Consider the following 14,776-nt stretch of genomic DNA (forward strand, 5'->3'; position numbering starts at 1 on the left):
GAACTACTCCCTCTGCCTGTTAGAAGATGCTCAATAAAGGTATTCAACTTTGAATAGTTAGGTTGTCTGCATTTCACCAGGAGGGCTTGATAATTGACAAATCTAAGTTGTTAGGTATCCTATGAGCATGACTTATGGCCAAAAAAAAATCAAGATACTTTAAATTTTTATCATATGGAATCGATTTAACATGGTTCTGTCTGCCATGTTCGTGCACAATGCCAACCAAAAGGGAGTTGGGGGAATGTATGCAAAAATAAAAATTCAGAGTCCTTGGAGGGGATGCAATATTTTTTGTCCGCCTCTTACAGGTCCCTCCTCACTTGGTAGAGGTGGAGCAGTCAGAGATAGGTGGAGATAGGCCTGTCAGAACTAGGCAAATCTCCAGGGAACAAGAGATGGTCAGTACCAAGAACTCATCAGGAGAGATTCAGGCTTTTCTGTTACTGCCAAGTCCACGGAAATCAAAACTGTTGCATATTGGAACAGTGGGTGGTACTGATGAGGCAAGGTGAGTAGCGGTAACAGTGGCAGAAGGCACCTATGGTACTGAATGATCAGTAGGTGTCAGTTTGGTCTTTTGCAGAACCAAAGTGCTGGGTACTGAGATCCTAGTAGACTCAGTTGGTACAGATGTAGAAGAGCTGGTCTTCTCTCTATTGCTCTGACTTGATAGTACTGATCTTCAAGAGCCAGAATCCTTAGTCCCTTGCTGATGGTCATGGTACTTGAGGAACCTGCAGACTCGTGGGTACCGAGATGGATATCAGTAGGTGCCGAAACAGGTGTTTGAATTGGATACTGTCTTTGAGATAGATTCTCTACCATAGGACTTGAAGATTGCTTTCTAGGGTCTTTTTGAGAGGATTCCAGAGTCTTCCTCTTGATTCTCATGGGGACTGCTGCATCAAGCCGACCCGTTCGGAGACTGTTGTACAGCAGGGGCCGCTGCCTGGGGTCAGAAGCTGGTTGGCACAAACCCTCCATCATAAAACGGCATAGTTTAAGTTCCCAGTTCTTTCTTGTCCTCAACTTTAATTTCAGGCAGAAATTACACTTTGTAGGGAAGTGCGACTCCATAAGGCAGTGGACACACTAGGAGTATCCATCATGGACCAGGATAGCCTCTTGGCAAAAAGGCAATGTTTAAACCCAGGAGAACTGGGAAGACCCTCCCAGAATTTCAGTTCCCCTGAGGCGAAGAAACACAGAAAAATAGGTGAAGGGACAATGGTCCTTATGCTAAAAACATAAGTAAAAAAATTTCTAAAGATTTTTTTTTTTTTAAACGGTAAGAATTACTATAGCTAGCTAACAAAGGAAACTAAGAGCTAACGCTTTAAGAATCAGGAAAAATACAGTTGAGTTAAGCTCACCTTTGACTCTGAGGTTCTGTCTCAGGCTGAGGCAGCTGAGAAGGAATGAGGGTGGTTTGCCCACGCAGCTCTATATACCCTTGGTGCAGGGCATGAGGCTCTGGGGCGAGCATGCGTGGGGTTGAACAGACACAGCTACCTAAAATCTCCGATCTGAGGCACACTGGGTGCAAGAGCCCCTAGAATGGAGCACCCATAGAGACACTACTTGAAGTAGCAGTAGTAGTGACTATAATAGGAATCATGTTCTTACTTTTACCAGTTTCCCTCCCCACCATAATCTCAAACTGAAAAAAAATCTGTCAAGACAATATCACCTTGACACAGGACAATTGCAGATAAAGTGTCTACCAACCTCCAAGCACATCTTTGGACTTCACACTTAACAGCTAAAACCTTCACAAAATCAAGCGCTTTTATCATGTCACTAAAGTGACAAATTACTTTAGACAAATGCAAGTTAATTTTTTTTAACTGTTAGAACATGCACGCTTTACTATTTAAAGAAGCTGAGTTAGATTCATAAAGTTGCACATTTTAAAGACTATTTCAGTTGTTTCCAAGCTTACTTCATCTAAGATCTCTCTGTTTCTCTGTAGCAGTTCTGGTAGATCTTTGATCAGCTGATCAATGGTCTGGATGCCTCCCTGTTCAACAACAGACTTAGACTTCTGCAGAATAGACTGAGGAACACTATCACCAGACACATCTTCAATGGCAGCAGGCAGATTGAGAGAAGCCAATACTCTGAGAAGGTCCACGTATTGCATTACAATTAGTACACCACAAAAATCACAGCATCAAAAGAATAATTTTGGTATCCAAATTAAACAGGCCATAAGAACAAGAAAATAAAGGAAACAGGAGCATAATGTAATCTTGGATAACAATTTAAAAACTGGAAAAGTTTAAAGATTATTCAAAGAACATACTTACCCAAAAAAGCAATAGTTTTAACATTTTTAAAAAGGTAACTTAACTTGTCTATCATTTTTCCTTTGTATTTTAGTGCTTATAAAGCCATTTTAAGCAATATACAACAGTTTTGAACACAAACTGTTTATCTACTTTCATCCAGAACCTTGGCTTTATATTTAACTTATATTTACTTTTTAAGGCAAATTCTTGTTTCAATGCCTTGAAACAATATTCAAGGGCTTGAAATATTAATTTATGCAGGGGAATAGTAGGGACTTTTCCTGAGCAAGCAACATCAGCCTCTAAGAACCTAAGTTTAATTTTAAAAAAAATGAAATCTTTAGTCTCATGCTTTGTTCACGAAGAAAGCCTTTAAAACCATGAGTTAAATGTAAAACTGCTCTTTTCTTATGTCTGCAGAGAAAAAATGCTAATGACTCTGATGCTTCTCATAGTTTTGCCAAACTACTGCAGAGTGCTTGCCAATCACTACTGTGATTCAGATGCCTGCAGGAAGTAGGGAGACTAAAGAATTAGGTCAATTTCACTTCAACTTTGCTCTGGAAAACAGAAGCAGAGACAGACACATTGGAACTATTTAATGGGGAGGTTTACCAAACACAGATTTGGGAAAGGGATAATGTATTGGAGACTCCCACCTTGCAGCAATCAGAAAAAGTGGTTCTCTGGTTAATGCAAAAATTAAGGTGTCCCTACTGCTATATCCCTCTTCAGCCAAGCCATATAGTACAGAGCTGCCACTAGGAGTCTTTGAGGTGACAAGGATGAGAGAGAGAGAGAGAGAGAGAGAGAGAATGTTCCTCTTAACAGCCACAGGTTGTGGGTGGGGGCTTCAGTTTACAAGACACCTACTAACAAGACAAATACAAAATCAATGGTGCTCACAAACAGAATGTAAGGACAGCACTATGGCAGAAACTCAGTAACCTTCCATTTCCCAGAAGCTTAGGAGGGGAAGGAAGTGGCTTCACACCTGGATGTTGCCCCTAAAACAGTGGAGCCCTCAATCTTTTTGTATCCATATGTGGCTAATGGGATTTTAGTACTCTGACTATTAGGTATCTGGTAAAATTTCCAAGCCCTATTGAGTGGCAACCTGGTTTACCTCCTACAACAGAAGAAGTCTAACTATTACAGTATTTACTGGCCCAGTCCTGTCAGATGCTTACTGCGAAGTGCTGAGCCAACAGAAATTAGAAGTGATTAATAACTTTGCATGACTGGAACTTTATTTTAAATTAGTATTCACATATTCCCCTCCATCACCTAATTTTTGTCTAAACCAGAGATTTAAAAAATCTGAACAAAATACTTAAATAAATCTTCACTGAAGTGGATAAAAGTAAGATTTTGATTATTACAGACAGACAGACATAATTAAAAAATGTTTTGTAAAAGATTAGAAGTCTGAATAACCAATACTCACCCATTTGCCAGATTGGTGGCTTCTCTCATCTGGGCTATGGATCTATTTACCAAGTCTGCCTTTCTCTGGTTGTAGAGGCTCAGAGACTGCTGCACTGCCAAAGGAACCATCTTCTCAAACAAATCTGTGATTAACGCAGTATAATTATTTTAATGCAACTATAAAGGTGACCAAAAAACATGCAGCTTCTTTATATCTTTTGCTGTATCCTTAGAGAAATTTCACAAATCCAAGTTTCTAAACTGAGTGGGAAATACCACTGAGGAAAGTTAACATCTCCATAGGCCTGGTACCAACATTCAAAACTTGCAACTTCAGATTTATCACTTAAGACTCATGATAGAGGATTGTATAGGATTTCAACATATTGTGTTCGGCAAGCTGTAAGATTAACAGTAGGGGCTGTCTTCTAGTTAAATCTGTATAAGAGCTCTTCAACAAAACTCCTTCAGAGACCAGATTGTGCTTCATTCAAACATTTTGAGATAGAACTAGCACAGATTTGAATAACTAAATTGAAATTGCAGATTTACCCTTTACAGCGGCCTGTCAGTAATCTTTTTGACACTAAAACCAATGGCTTAAGGCACAATACAACCTTTGCTTAACTGTTGTTCTTAGAGATGTATTGCTCATGTCCATTCCATTCTAGGTGTGCGCGCCCACGTGCACAGTCGGAGATTTTTGCCTTAGCGGTATCCATAGGGTTGGCTGTTGCACCTTTGAGTGCCACGCTCATGCACTGGTATATTAGGCGCTACCGATCCTACGCCCTCTCAGTTCCTTCTTGCCAGCAATTCTGACAAGAGGGGTAGGAGGGCAGGTAATGAAATGGACACAAGCAATGAATCTTGAACAGTTAGAAAAAGCAATTACCTACCTTTTCGTTCAAGTGCTTGCTCATGTCGATTCCATTCTAGGAGACTCACAAGCAGTATCCTCAGAGATGGGCTCGGAGTTCACAGTCTACCAGCTTGCAGTACTGCTCTACCAAAACCAGAATCATCCCGGGCCTGTTGCGTAAGTGCATAATGGGACGTGAACGTGTGGACGGACATCCTGGATAGGCACTTGGGCTAGGAAAGCTGCTAAGGAGGCTTGCGTCCTAGTTGAATGGGCAGTTACAATCACCAGAAGTGGCATCTTTGCCTGATCGTAACAGCAGCGAATGCAGGCAGTGATCCAAGAAGAAATTTGAGCAGACACTGGACAACTTTTCATCCTGTCGGCCACCACAACGAACAATTGTGTCAACTTGTCTTTGTAGAAGACTGTATAGGGTGGTTCCGAGGTAAGCACCCTAATCTCGGAGACCGGGCGGGCGGATATTATTGCAACTAGGAATGCAACCTTTCAGGATAGGAGAAAGCAGGAAGCCAGAGGCTCAAAGGGGGGGGTCCTGTGAGCTGTGACAGCACAAGATTCAGGTCCCATGATAGAATGGGGCCCCTGATGTGCAAAGGGGGGGGGTGGAAGGGAGGGTTGGCCACAAACTACAGGGTGTAGCCTGAAGATCTGTCAAGCACCCAACGGTCCGAGATCAGCCACAACCAAGCTCACTGGAAGGGGTGCAGGTGATTGAGGAAAGAGCAGGGGAGTGGATCATGAAAAGTGACTGAGGCGCTGTCCTCAAGACGCCTGCTTCTGGCTTTCTTGGCCGCTGGAAGAACCAGGCTAGGTGGAGGAATGGGAAGATGAAGGGTGATGCAGTTTAAATCCTTTGTCTCGGTCCTTCTTTCTGTAGGAGCTGTACCAGGGACAACCCAGGGCCTTGATGAAGGTGGACAGAAAGGCTTTCTAGCCTGCTGAGTGGTGTGAAGGCCCAAGGAATGAAGAAGTGTTTAAGACCATGGAGCTGTGCAACAGTCAGCTCTGAAAAGAGCCTTGGTCCCTCAAATGGAAGGTCCTGAAGGGTAGTCTGCATCTCTGGGGACAGCCCAAAGGACAGCGCCTCATGGCCACCACAGAGGCGACTATCCTGGCCGCCAAGTCCGTAGCATCCGAGGCCATCTGGAGGGAGTCTCTCACCACTGTTTTGCCCTTGTCCACCAAGGCGGCAAACTCCTGGCCACAGTACTGTGGGAGGCCCTCCTTAAAAACTTGCTGATAGAGTTCCACAGGTTGAAGTTGTACCTGCCTAGCAGGGCCTGTTGGTTAGACACCCAAAATTGCAGGCTGGCCAAATAAATTTTCCTGCCAAACAAGTCCAGCCTCTTGGCATCTATTTTTCGGTGTGCTGCTCACCTAGCCCTGCCTGGCCTTTTCACTGATGGTGGACACGACCAGGGATCCCGCTGGAGTGTGACAGGTACTCAAACCCCTTTGCAGGGACTCAGTACTTCTCTTCTGCCTTTTAGAGGTAGGCAGAATGGAGGAGGGTGTTTACCACACAGACTTGGCAATTTTAAGGACCCCTGGGTGGATGGGCCCTGTGACCTGGGCCGAGGTGGAGGAGGGAACAACATTAAAGAGGTTGGACTCCTCCGCTAGCTCCTTGACCTCCAAGTCCTCCTTGAGCCTGGCCTTGTGCTCCTTGAAGTTGTCAAGGGAGATGCTTGTTTGCAAGGGGCCTGCCACCACTTCATCCAGAGACAATCAAGATCCTGCACAACAGGGGGAGGGGCGTCTTCCCCTTGCTCACTGGGGACAGCTCCTTGGGCATCAGGGCCTGCTGTGTTGCCCGGCGTGGGTTTCGGCACCGTGCTCCAACTTGGATGCCGGCCATGCCAGGGCAGCTTGTCCGATGCTACCTGGGAGGAATGGTGGGAGCACAGGACCAGCAAAACAGGTAAACTCCAAGGGTTCCAGTACTGCCACTGAGTGGGCCATTGACCCTGCCTCCACACCGCTGCTGCAGAAGCCACCCCAGTCTCAGAGGCCGGTGGCTATTTGCCTTTTATAGGCGAAGGGCTGAACTCCCCTTCAAGCTTGGACCATTGCCTTTTTGGTGACCAGGGAGGAGCTGTAGATACCCAAGTCTGCTGAATGATGCTCATCAGCAACCAGTAAGGAGAAGGACAGGACTGGTTCTTGCCCAAAGTTTGTACCAGGGAGCCGGAGACTGGTGCTGTGACCAGGAACGATCCTGCACTGGGGCAGAACTGACGCCTGGGAGACCACCTAGGAGATGGTGATCTGCGCTGTGGTGAACTTTGGCGGGAGGCCAGACGGTACCATGGGTACGGGGATCAGCGTCGCAACTCAGGTATCCCATGCCTTGTAGGTGAAGACCTTGGCATCAGGGACCTGTGTCTTCTAATCAGGGACCAAGGCCGCAGTGATGGAGACCAACACCTGTGGTCTGGAGATCGGGTACGCTCTGCTGTTTTAGGGGGCGGTCCCATAACCGGCTTGCCCGTAGATGCTGGAGCCTTGGTGGGGTCTGTTGCTTGGCTTTGTGTCTGCAGTGCTGGTTGGCCTGCTTGAGGCACAGATGATCCTACTGGGGACAGTACCCCCTACCACTCCCATGAGTCAGATCCCTAGCTGGACTAGGACTTCTGACTCTAGTGGTACGCCCAAGGAGCTTCAGTGTGGGCACATGGCTTGACACAGGTCTTTTGCCCGACGTACCCTTTTTCTGCAGTGCCACCGGGCCCATTGACTTCGACCACTTCTTCAGCACTGGGGAGGTGGAACGGTACCGGGAGGGTTCTGGTGCTGGTGGTGTGCTGCATGCTGACATACCAGGTGTGGAGTCCAATCGAGAGGGCTCCGAGATAGGACAAAGCACAGCCTCCATAAGGAGAGCCCTCAAGCGGATAACTCGCTCCTTCTAATTTCAAGGGTGAAAGTTTTTGCAGATCCTGCACTTGTCCTTTCTGTGGGATTCCCCCAAACACTTTAAACAGCTCTCCTGGGGGTCACTAATGGGCATTGACCAGCTGCACAATTAACACGGCTTAAAGCCTGAAGAACAGGCTATGCCCCGCTCAGAGTTTAAGTCCCAGCCAGGACTCTTAACTCCTAAACAACTACTCCAACTAAGGAGTAACTAAGTATGTATCAACTAACAACAAAGGAGACAGAACAGTGGACTGTTAGAACCCCTAACCTTCTTGCGATGCAAGACAAGGCACTCCAACCAACCGTCATGGGCAGTAAGAAGGAACTGAGAGGGCATAGGGTTGGCAGTGCCTAATATACCAACGCATTAACGCAGCACTAAAGAGGGCTCCACCGCCGACCCTACGGATACCCGCTAAGGCAAAAATCTGACAACTGTGCATGTGGACAAGCACACATCTAGAATGGAATCAACATAAGCAAGCACTTGAAAAAAAAACCACTAATGGAAAATGAACATTAACTTTAATATTGTACATCTAAATCACTTAGAGCTACGGTTGAACTTTGGAGCCCATATTAATATGATATACAGGTAAGATACATTTCACCTCTAAATCTTCTCTGAATATTTTGCTTACCAGTGAACTTCTGGCTGATAGGGACAACAACTGAGGTAGATTTCACAAGACTGGCTTTGCCAATGGGATCTAGATCTTTCAAGTCAGGAACCCGGTCATGATAAATGAAGTCATTGTCCTTCTTCGCAGCTGTAAGAGCGCGGTTGATTTTGTCAGACAAATCTTTTACGTTTATGTATTCATCATAACGAGATGCCACTGTTTTTACCAAGTCTGATGCATGCTAAAAATCAAAATACACACAATTACAACTCAAATAGTCTCTCCACCGAGCCCTCTTCCCAGCAGTACTCCATGTCTTTAACACAAACAATATATAAGAAAACAGCCAATTGTCTTAGTTAGCCAACTAAGGTTACTGCAAAGGCATAGGATTCAGCATTAGCAGCTCCCTGCCTACTAAGGGAATGTCCCCGTCGAAGGGTTTTGAGAAGGATCAGCACAATTAGTCCTTGCAATAAACTCACTGACCTTATATACAGTTCTGTCATTACTGGGATCATGAATCCTCTGCAGTTTATACTAAGGCCTTGTCTACACTGCCACTTTACAGCGCTGCAACTTTCTTGTTCAGGGGCGTGAAAAAAACTTCCAAAGATCTGACTGAAACATATACTTTGGAATACAGACATTTCTCACCATTCCAATATAGAAATTCCAAGAACTTTTCAAGAAGTATTTAATGTGTGGGGTTTGGGGTTTTTTTTAGGAAACCTGTCAATCTTAACTATCTGAGTTTTGCAACTCAGAGTATATTAGATTTGTCATAGGTAGAAATTAAAAAAAAAAAAAAAAGTCTTCCTACATTTCTTAAGAGTTCTGCCCCAACCCACCTGTAGTCTCCCAATTTCTTCACCAAATTTCTTCTGCTGCTTTGCCAGGATAGACTGGTGATACTCTGCATTGGCCTGCATAATGCAGTGCTTTGCAGCCAGAACAGGAAACACCTCCTGGAAATAAAAATACTGACCAGGGGAAAGTCCAACCACATAAACCACCACAGACAACATGGGATGCAGGAAGGAAAAGGAAGAAGAAAAGGAAATTAGAATCACCCAATTAATGGTTTAGATAGGTTAAAACATTAGAAGTAAATGTTAGAGACATGTGACTGCATGGGTTGAATTCAGTCAAAATAAAAATATTGCTCTGGTAAAATTATTTCAATTGTTTAATGTTGATTTGGGGATTGCACTTCATTTAATTAAAGCCATGAAGTCACAACATTTACTTTACAAAGATTAGAAATTCAAATATGCATTAGCAAGAATAGTAGAGAGGACACCAAAGATCCCAAGACAAAGTACTTTCAAAAAGTATGAAAGAATATTTAGACCACTTCATTAACCAAGCCAGCATACTTTAGATGTAGAACTATCACTTCAACATCTACTTTTTCCCCCAATGACCATTAATAAGGATAAGAAAACAATTATCCAGCAGAAAACACTGCAATAAGTTTTCATTTACAGTGACCCAAGAGTACTTAAATTATCAGTAGACCCACAAAAATAATAGTTCTTTTAAACCCCATTAGAAAGCATTAGTTTGAAAAACAAATTTAGTAAGATGTTAAACAAGCCATCCCTAAATACGCTGTCACAAGCTAACCCAAAGTAACAGTTTAATAAAATAGTATTTCAAAATAGAATTATTTTAATACTAAAGTGATTAGCTTTCAATGAAAACTGAAGTGTGCTTCTGACAGCTGACAATACTTGAACTGGAAAGTTTTTTTCCTGGAGTCTTACAGTTACTCAAGAATTCCCAGGGTTTTTTCCCCCCCTCTTGCTACAAAAGTGTGATCATAAAAATGCTTGAGAAACCATTTTAGAGATATTTATAGAATATAATACTCTGAACTAAAGTTATGTTAGTGTATTTTGTATTTTTTTATTAGCATTACTAACCTTGGGCAAAGTGTCCTTATATTGACACTGTTTGAAAGCATCACCATAATAATCTGCAGCTTGATTAGCCAGTTTAGCTATGATAGCATCTTTCATTTTATCTGGAATTAAAAAAAACAAAAAACATTAATATCATGAAAGGAAAGGTTACTTACCTGTAACTGGAGCTCCGGAAGGACTCTGCACATTCACACTCACAGGATGTAGTGGCAGTGCAGCTCTGACAATAAAATGCTTCATAGCAACGTCCACTAGGGACAGAAGGGGCATTGCTATGAATATGATTAAGTAGACATGCTCCGGACCAAGTTTTCAAGTTCAGAATATTCAAATAAGTTTAAAATCGCAATTGAAAGAGGCAATATTGCTAGTTTAAATTCCATTTAGTGCTGTGATGGAAGTGAATGCTACACAGAGGTCTTCTAATGAGATTATTTAGCTAGAACATCTATTTGAACCAATGTTGTATGCAGTGCAGTTATAGCTTTATCAGTCCCAGAATATTAGAGACACAAGGTGGGTGAGGTAATATCTTTTATTGGACCAACTTGTCTCTCACCAACAGAAGAGGGTCCAATAAAAAGCTACTATGTCACTCACTTTGTCGCTTTCTTTTAGAGAAAGCACATAATAGAAACTGGATACAATTAACTTAGGCTTGAATAGAGACTGGGAGTGGATCGGTCATTACACAAAGTAAAACTATTCCCCCCCCCCCCCATTCCTCAGACGTTCTTATCAACTGCTGGAAATGCCCACCTTAACTATCACTACAAAAGGTTTCCCCCCTCCATCCCCGCTCTCCTGCTGGTAATAGCTCATCTTAAGCGATCACTCTCATTACAGTGTGTGAGAACACCCATTGGTTCATGTTCTCTATGTATATAAATCTCCCCACTGTATTTTCCATTGACTGCATTTGATGAAGTGAGCTGTAGCTCACGAAAGCTTATGCTCAAATAAATTTGTTAGTCACTAAGGTGCCACAAGTACTCCTTTTCTTTTTTTGATAATAGAAAGAATGATTGCTTAAATTATGATGATGCATCTTGGATACTTTTCAGACAGTTCTTTGTTAAAATCTCCTTTATGTATGAGGTTGCCGACAAACGCTCTGACTACCATGAAAGACAACATCTTTACTGTACAGAGGTCAGAAAGGAATCCATGCCTGTAAACCAGATTTCTCAGGAAGAAAGTCAGTCTCACCAAGACCTACAAATCCCAATGTGATTTGTCGCTGCCTGTGATCAGGATGAAGATTATACATGAACATTTTGGTTCAAACGTGGGTCAGGAATATAGGTGGGAAAAATTTTGGGGGGAAAACATTAAATTGCACAAAAATATGCATATTTTCACAGGCTGTATTTGGCAAAGAGACCATTTTGCAACAGCATTTTGTTTCAACTTTTACTTTTGAAACACATTGTGATTTGAAATTTAGGACACCCAAAAAAAAATTTAACACCTGATGACCCAAAACCAAAAAGGATTTAGTAGTTTCAAAACTTTTTGTTTGACTCAGAACTTAGTTTTTGTTTCAGCAAGAGGAAAACCCAAAAATTCAGTTTGGGTTCAAACCAATTATTCTCTCCCCCCCCCATTTCGGCCCCCATACTGAAAAAATAAATTATTTGTTCACCGTTAGTGAAGAATGTACTGGTAAGTTTTTGGGTGTATTCTACACAATGCACCCAAGACCCCTAGGTTATACGGTCAGTAGTCATGAGTGTAGCAAGACTGAGAGGCATCCCTACTTATTTTTGGGAAGCACCATTCTGGTCACCCCGCTTCTCACTGCAAGGAAGTGCTGCAGACCCAACGTGAGCAGAGTCTGCTCTAGCAACATACTTTAACACTGTAAATTCTTCATTTGAACATTCCTGACAGATGTTATAAAAACTTAGTTTTGCAGTTTACTAGCTGATACTTACATTATTTTCAGTATCTCATAAGATGTTATTAGTTGTTTTCCTTCAACTCTGCCTCTCTGCAATATCCAATTTTTTAAAAAAAAAGCTAGCACAACGTCATTCCTGTAGATTCAGGGCACTGAAGCATTTTGAGAAGTGAGATGTACCATTTCATCATCCCTTCTTTCTCTTCCTGAGTCTTACCAGGACTGAGCATGCTGCCTGAGAAGTGACCATGTTCATGCTGGAAATCTATCCAAGGTTTTGCATGTGGCATGGAGCACTATTTACTAGATTACTGGATGACTTGAATTCTGTTTTTCAATTTAATTTTCCTTGATAAAAATCACAACCTGACAACTGATATTCACTATGACAAGGGGTATCAGAAGGAGGAAGAATTAAAGAGAAATGTTAAGTTTTCACACAATCAGTATTTCCATTACTGTGAAAAGAACAGTTCAGGGATGAATGAGGAAGTCCTGAAAAGCCCACATAATACTAAACTTCATTTATCAAATTAATAAGTCAAAAATCAAAACATTTGTGGAAGTTGCGAAGAACACTTAAGTACATTTGTAAAATGTAAAGTTATACCTCTTGTTGCTTTTAAGAAAAAAACCTCTTGAGCTTGAGCCAACATAATAAGACTAAGGGTTCCAACTGTATCTGGAGAGATGTCCACTGTAGGCTCTCTATTCAATGCAGACAAGACCGTGTCTTTAATGTGTTGGAAGGCACCACTAGCAAACTGAACCAAAACAAAAGTGAACACATTATTCTTTCTGTATTTCAAACAAACTTGTGCTTACAGAAAAGGGACAGCACAAACAGATGTCAGAGAAACAAGCTTACTTTTATAGTTAGCAGCAATGTAGAGGCCAGAAAGGACAAAATTTAGAATATGGGTGTTAACTCTTGAGATCCCACCTGTACTAAGACAGCTGAACAAGGCTGACTGAGAGGATATAAACCAAAGCTATAAAGGAGAAGAGTATATAAATATGGAAGATATAATGGACTCAACTGAGGGTATGTCTACATTATAAACTTAAGTCAACCTATGTTGGGTTGACTTACACCGCTGTAATTATTGCGGTGGTTCATGTCCACACTGCCCTTCTTCTGTTGATGGTGTGCATCACCACCAGGAGTGCTTCCACCAACTTAAGAGGGGCAGGGGGTGGGGGGGAAGGGCTGAGAGACAGGGCTCTCAGCTCCATGGGCAGCTCTTCACCAGCAGCTGAGCTCCCTGCCAGCAACAGAGCAGACGCAACGGGCTTCTCGGCTCCTCACTAGGAATGTGGCAGCTGACTGGACACCAGGCATCAATCCCCCTGCCGGGAGCCCAGGTTCCCACCCCAGCCATCCCTGGCTCTCTACTCGTCACTTCTCACCAGAAGCACAGGTGCGCCCGGCGTGGACCAGGGAGCCAAGTGCCTGGGCAGCAGCCATGAAATTGACAAGAATGACAGCCAATAGATATAAGTAATGCAATGTCTAAAGGGACACTGTGTCGCCTTAACTACACAGACATAAACCCTATGCCTCTCGTGGAAGTAAAGTTATGTCAGTGTAGCTGGCCACTTACAGCGGCAGAAGCAAGGCTATAGAGTGTATACTGCCATAATTAGGTCAACGTAGGCTGCCCTATGTCGAACTAACGCTGTAGAGTAGACCAGGCCTAAGTCAAATGAAGAGGAAAGTTAGGATTAATATGAATTATATTAAGAGCATGGAGATACTGGCGAAGACACAGACTATTCAACCTCCAGGTGCAGGTTATAAAGGTAAAAGTTTGCTGTCATGGTATTGTATTCCATAGTTATGGGCATTCTATGGACATGAATAACTTCCTCTGAAGCATCTGGTCATGATCAAATAGGATGCTGGTGTAAATGGACTATTGGTCTGTTCTGACACCGCAAAGTCAACGCTTCTAAATGAAACTACTGACATGGAATTAAGGTGGCCTTACAGCAATGCTAGAGATATATGAAATAAGCAGTAAAAACGAAAGGTTCTCATGGTTGTACATAACTGAGTTTGCATTACAGCAGCATGGTATAATAAACCATGACTGAAAAATTACCTAGAGGGCTACCATCAGAAAGGAAATGAGGTGGTATAATAAGAGACAGATGCATGTAAATACTGAAGAGGCAGGGAAGGAAGCATGGAAATTAATGGATTAACTCTGTTAGAAGTATCAACAACAGTCTGGGGAGAAGAGTTCCAAAATACAAATAACGTTAAAACTGGGTTACCTAAACAGACTTTTCTGAATCTATTGTCTCTTAAAATGATTCTATGAATAAGACCAGTTAAGACCCAGAAGATATATGCTATCCGTAATCATGGTAATAGACAAATTGAAGTGGCTGCAAGGTTTTTTTTTTGTTTGTTTGTTTTTTGTTGCTGAGGTGATTCAATTGCCAGGTTAACTATTTACAAACTATTGAACATGTATATATCAATTTCAGTACAAGTTCATTGTCTTAAGTATAGGTTGACAAAACAGCATATACCTTTTGTCTGTGTACATCATCCACAATACATGCACATCTAGAGAAAGCTGTGTATGTTTGACATGAGTTTCAGAAAAGTTGCCTATGCTTTCCACATTATGATAAAGATCTTGAGAAATACAGTTTAAGTGATATTACACAATTTTTTTTGTACTGACAATACAGCTATAGAAGACAGGAGTACTGAGTAGTTAATGTTTTGCCTGCTGCTTTCCAACATTAAAATTCTTCAGAATTTATATACAAACTTTCAG

General features: G+C 42.3%; 1 protein-coding gene across 5 annotated transcripts in view; it reads right to left on the minus strand.

Moving 5' to 3' along the window:
- Nucleotides 1-14,776, minus strand: part of PDCD6IP (programmed cell death 6 interacting protein) — a 50,840-nt gene that overhangs the window by 22,533 nt on the left and 13,531 nt on the right. For 3 of the 5 annotated variants that reach the window (XM_077811081.1, XM_077811079.1, XM_077811083.1), the window contains exons 5-10: nucleotides 12,592-12,745; nucleotides 10,079-10,179; nucleotides 9,002-9,133; nucleotides 8,169-8,391; nucleotides 3,742-3,865; nucleotides 1,946-2,123 (exon numbers count right to left, since the gene is read on the minus strand). In XM_077811081.1, the coding sequence (XP_077667207.1) occupies nucleotides 1,946-2,123; nucleotides 3,742-3,865; nucleotides 8,169-8,391; nucleotides 9,002-9,133; nucleotides 10,079-10,179; nucleotides 12,592-12,745 (912 nt within the window). The remainder of the gene's footprint in view (nucleotides 1-1,945; nucleotides 2,124-3,741; nucleotides 3,866-8,168; nucleotides 8,392-9,001; nucleotides 9,134-10,078; nucleotides 10,180-12,591; nucleotides 12,746-14,776) is intronic. The other 2 variants (XM_077811082.1, XM_077811080.1) reach the window with 1 other exon arrangement.

Source organism: Eretmochelys imbricata, chromosome 2 (assembly GCF_965152235.1).
Source record: "Eretmochelys imbricata isolate rEreImb1 chromosome 2, rEreImb1.hap1, whole genome shotgun sequence".
Taxonomy (NCBI): Eukaryota; Metazoa; Chordata; order Testudines; family Cheloniidae; genus Eretmochelys; species Eretmochelys imbricata.